At 53.5% G+C, this 5,004-nt stretch overlaps 1 protein-coding gene across 6 annotated transcripts in view; it reads right to left on the bottom strand.

The window, feature by feature from the left end:
* Window positions 1-104, bottom strand: part of LDLRAP1 (low density lipoprotein receptor adaptor protein 1) — a 22,085-nt gene extending 21,981 nt beyond the window's left edge. For all 6 annotated transcript variants that reach the window (XR_003573701.1, XR_003573700.1, XR_003573699.1 and 3 more), the window contains exon 1: window positions 20-104. Coding sequence is in view for 3 of the 6 variants with exons in the window: in XM_027905560.1 (XP_027761361.1) it covers window positions 20-104 (85 nt within the window). In the remaining 3 variants the exon portion in view is untranslated. The remainder of the gene's footprint in view (window positions 1-19) is intronic.
* Between the last annotated feature and the right edge of the window lie 4,900 nt (window positions 105-5,004).

The raw sequence follows: 5,004 nt of genomic DNA on the forward strand, positions 1-5,004 counted from the left end.
GAGGGGCGCCGGGTCTCACTCTTGTGCCGGCCGCCGGCCCAGGAGGGTTTATGGACGCTGGGGCTCCGCAGCAGGGCACGACCCGCCGACTTCAGCGCGTCCATCCCGGCGCCTCCCGGCCCGGCCCCGCCGCAAACTTTGCTGCGGCGCCAGCGCTGACCGCGTCCGGGGGCGGGGCACATGCAAATTTAGGGAGCGTTGCGTCATGCTTGACCACGCCCCCCCCCGTGCCACGCCCTCGTCCCAAAATCGGCGCGGGCGGCCCGTGGGGTCCCAGAGGGATGTGCGACCCCCCGATCTTGCCGGGATGCTGAGACTCCTCACACACCCTCTGCTCCCCCCCGGGATTGCTCCCACTGGAGCTTCCCCCACTGGAGACCCCCGCCCCGAGCCCCCACAGGGCCGCCCTACAAACATCTATGTCCCAGCTCCACGGGGGTCGCCTTCAGCCGGCATCGCCACGGTGATAAATATATAAATAAATATATCACACCGTGCTCCGTCACTTCTGCACAGCCCTGCTGCTCCTTCCCGCTGGTTCCTCCGCTGCAATTCCACCTTTCCCGGGGGGATCCCACCTTCCCCACTCAAATTCCATCACCAGCGGCTAAATATATCACACCGTGCTCAGCGACCTCTGCACTCGCCCTGCTGCTCCTTCCCGCTGGTTCCTCTGCAGCAGCTCCACCTTTCCCACTCAAATTCGGGGCAGGAAACCCCTACGACCCAAATCGTCCCAGTTCAGCATGTTCAGTTTGCTGAACACCAAAAAAAAAAAAATTACGTTTGCCCCATGAGGTGTTTGATTGTCCCCGTCCCGGGATGAGGAAATGCGATAGGATATTTTAATATCCTGTTTGATCAACTCTGGCCTGAGCACACGCCAACCCCTCCGTGTCACCACGGCCACCAGTGTGCTCTAAACTCCGCCTGAGCATAATTGAATGGAAGATTAAGGCCTTCACAGGCTTTCTGAAATTAAAGGGATAATAATGAGGAGGTTAAACCCCATATTTAGGATTTGGAGAATAATGCCTCACAAAGCCTATTATTCACGGAAACATTTGTGTAATTGAAAATCCCTTTTTAGTTCAATTTTAACATTCCCCTCTCACGTTTGTAGCCGGGAGCCGAGGCACAGGAGCCACACCAAGTTCCTCTCCGTGGGACACAAAAAGCTGGTGGAAGGGTTGAGCTGAATTTCTCACCCCAAAATCCCAGTCTAAAGCAGGACGGAGCCGGTGGTACATCCCCCTTTTAGTGCTTGGTTTGGATCTGAGCATGTGGGGGTGAGCTGCCCCCCTGAAAGTCATCACTGGAGTTTAAAATATCCTTGTGGTGGTAAAAAACTACAAGTGTCACCCCTCTGAGGAAGGCAGTGCTCAAAATCGCCTCTCCATACCCACCTCCCTGGGTGGGATAGCAGGCTTTCCTCCTGCAGGAGAAGCCCAGAGGGGCAAGTGGGTCCTGGGGGCCAGACAAGCAGAGTCCAACCTATTTATTAATTTCCGAGTGCTGAGCGCGGCAGGGCAGCGATTTTTAAAGGAAATCTCCTTGTTTTCTCTCCGTCGTGGTGAGCAGCACATGCCTGACCTCTCCACCCTTCCCTGCCCGGCCCATCACCACCCATCCATCTCCCGGTAATTGTCCTCCCTCCTGCCGAGCCGCCGGCTCCGCACGGACTCTCCTCTCAAGGTTATTTTCAGCTCTGCAGCGTCACCGGAACACACACGAGTTTGCAGCTCCAGTTTTGCAGCAGTTGGGGCTGCACCCTCTCCACTGCTCCCAACACCCAGCATCATCTCTTTAATCGGGGAAACACAAACAAATCCTGGCCGCTCTCCCTCGCTCTTCCTCCCCACCACGGCATTTGCATCCGCGGGTCGCAATTAAAGAAATTCAGCTTTTCTGCAGGTTTTTTTGTAGCAATCTTTACCATGAACATGCAGCCCTGCAGGTAAGTCCAGTGACAAGCTTTGCTGTGAGGGTGGGTGCTCGTCCGCTCCCTGCTTTAATTGTTGAAGTCAGCAGAGCTGCGCCGTCCCCCAGCCGTGGACACCCACGTTCCCGAGGCTTTGCTCGTTCACTGCCTCTCCATGTTTACAGCAAAGTGCATTTATAGCACATTAACATCTCTGGGGGTGGTTAAAAGGTGATCACTAATGGAAATCTGCGCTCCTTCCACTCTGTCAAACCCGGCCGCGTTTGCCTCCTAATAAATTGGCGTCTCTGCTGAGAAGGCCCGTGTCTAACTGCCTGTGTGATAAAAAGACCAATTGCTGACATTTTCCGCTGTTTTCCCTTCCTTTGACATTTCATTAAGAGGAAAATAACACCAGCAACTACAAATGTGCTCTCATTGACATTTGTTGGCCGTAACGTGGCGAGTTGCCCTGATTAGGAGAGGAGTTGAGGAGCGGGACATTCCCTGTCTGCAGGATCACAGAACTCCCCCGAGTCCTCCCACGGCCCTGCAGAGTCTCAGAGGATCCTGAGCCGCTCCCCCCATCAGCTGCCCAGCTCAGGAATCACCTCAGCTCACCCCACTGCCACGAGGCTGAGCTGTAACCAACCCAGACCTCAGACCCTGTCAGTAAATCTAATTTATAGGCATGCTTAGGACTTCAATTACCACAGTCATTAACAATTTGTTAATGAGTCAATTAACATGCTTTGGGGATCTGTGGAGAAAGGGCATTATAAATATGATAGCATCAAATATTGCAGAAATAAGCATCTGGCTGCCCCAGGACTGGGCCAGGAGCTGCTGCTGGTTGCAGGGTGTGTGTTCCCTGCCCCGTCACAGCAGTCGTGGTGTCACCTGTGCGAGGGGCTCTCTGGTGATGGGATCAGCTCCAGCATCACCCTGATGCCAGGATGCCCAGTTTAGGAAGCAGCACCAGGCTGGAGGTGGGAAACAAAGTTTGACAGGAAACACTCATTTTCCCTGCAGCCAGGTGGGTGCTGTGAACCCCAGTGTGGGGCTGTGCTGCTGTCCTGGGGTTCTTCCCATACAAACCCCAGCTGCTCCCCACCCTGTACAGCCCCACACACACAGAGGGGCAGCTGGTGGGCCCAAATGAACACACTGAGTACCATCCCTGGTGCTAAAACCATCTTCTCCTGCTCCCATCCCACCACATCCCAAAGTTTCTGGGTTTTGTGAGCTCTCTCGTAGCACACTCGTGTTTCTCTCCCACCCCAAAGTCCAGCTGCTTTGGCCTGGATCACGGGCACAGCCAGGCTGTGCAGGCTGAGCTGATGGAAAACAGGCCCAGGGCAACGAGCAGGAGCAACTTAATTACAATCAAAGCCCATCAGCCTGGTCAGCGTGTCCCATCAGCTGCAGGGACGGGGCAGGACTGAGCTGAACGTGCAGCAGGGACGCTGGGGCTGGGGTGGCCAGCACAGCACCACCTGCACAGCATCCTGCTCCCCAGGGATGCTCAGTGCCAGACCCTACAGAGGGTGGGGCAGATCATCTCCTAATCCTTAGCAATTAAAGCCTGGCTTAAACTTGAAAGCGTAAGATTTAACGTCTCTTAAAATTTCATACATTAATTAGCCCAGCTCTGCAGACTCTTGGGTACCAAGAAGTAAATCTCACTCTTCTTGGGAGACCTACACATTTTTTTTGGTCTGAACAGTATCCTGTTCAGAGGAAATCCCGCAGCACAGCTGCTCTCTATGGCCAGCACCAGACTCCAAAAATCTGACGCCAAAGGAGCTCTCGCGTTTTGCCCTGGCAGCAAATCGTAAATGAGGCAGGAGCTCACGAGGAAAACAACCTCCCTCCCTGCTCTGCTGCTGGTGGAGGCAGGAGGTGCCTTGTACACCCTGTCACTGAGCCACAGCCCCTTCCTCGGAGGGAAGAAAGGCTCTTGTGACCAAGAGGGAACTGAACTGAGGAGCTGAGTGTGACGGGAGGGACGAGGGATGGAAAATCCACATCAGCACTGCTGCCGTCCAGGGAAATTAGAAGCTGTGCTTGTTCCCAGTGTGTGTTTGTGGTTTTTTTTCCCTGCAGACTCGCTTTCCCTCCCTCTGCAAACACAGTCTGCACAGCCAGCACGCTGTTCCCAGCTCTCCAGGGGACTGCCCAGCCCAGCCTGGGCTGAGCTGCAGGGGCTGAGTGTGCCCTGGGATGCTGGGAAGCAATCCCGACCCAGCAGGCAGCAGCTGGGGGAGCAGATATCCTGGGCATCCCTTCCAGCTCCACCTCACCTGTGGCTGGGAGCAGCCCCAGGAGAGGCTGGAGTGGTCCCTTCCCATATCCAGGATCACGTTATCCCTCCTGTGACTTCTCCAGTGGCTTCACCACCTCCCAAGTTTTTAGGAGGCTAAACCACGGGGTACAAACTCATCCACCAAGGATGTAGCTGAGAGTGAAAGTTCCCTTGTGCTGATTGGAATTAATTTTCCAATTAATTGGAAAAAACAAAGGGTACTCTTCGAGGAGTTTAGTCATTTATTTGGGTTAATTCTGCTTTTTTATCACAAGCAATTCAACCCTCATCTAAGGCTTGTGTTAAACTGGATTAGCTTTACTGACGGTGCTGGAGCTTCCAGATTGACACCAGCATAACTTCTTACATAATGCAGCCAAGATAAAAATACAGCAGGTTAAAATATCAGCTGTTAGAGGAAATAACTGGAGCACCCACACATTTAATGCATTCTGAAGAAACGGGGAGAGAAATCACGGTACTGTAACCCACAGTGTTCTGGGCACCTTTTATCAGAGGGTATCAAAGCACGTTCCAAATCATTACTTATTTAAGCCTTGTCACATGCTGGTCACAGAGAGGACAATCCTGGAGCAGGGCAAGAACCCTGGAAGCATCAGCAGAGACAAAGAAATACTTAAACCAAAGAGGTTTCCAGTGGGAAATGCTGTTTCAGGGCGATTGAAACGTTTTGGGCAGAGCATTTTGGTGTCGAGGAAGTTTTCGGCAGGACAGTTTCGAAGCAATTCAGCACCAAAATGGGACCTGGTGGGAGAGG

This window comes from Empidonax traillii, unplaced genomic scaffold (genome assembly GCF_003031625.1).
Source record: "Empidonax traillii isolate 1590-97213 ecotype Southwest subspecies unplaced genomic scaffold, ASM303162v1 scaffold1166:size242162, whole genome shotgun sequence".
Taxonomy (NCBI): Eukaryota; Metazoa; Chordata; class Aves; order Passeriformes; family Tyrannidae; genus Empidonax; species Empidonax traillii.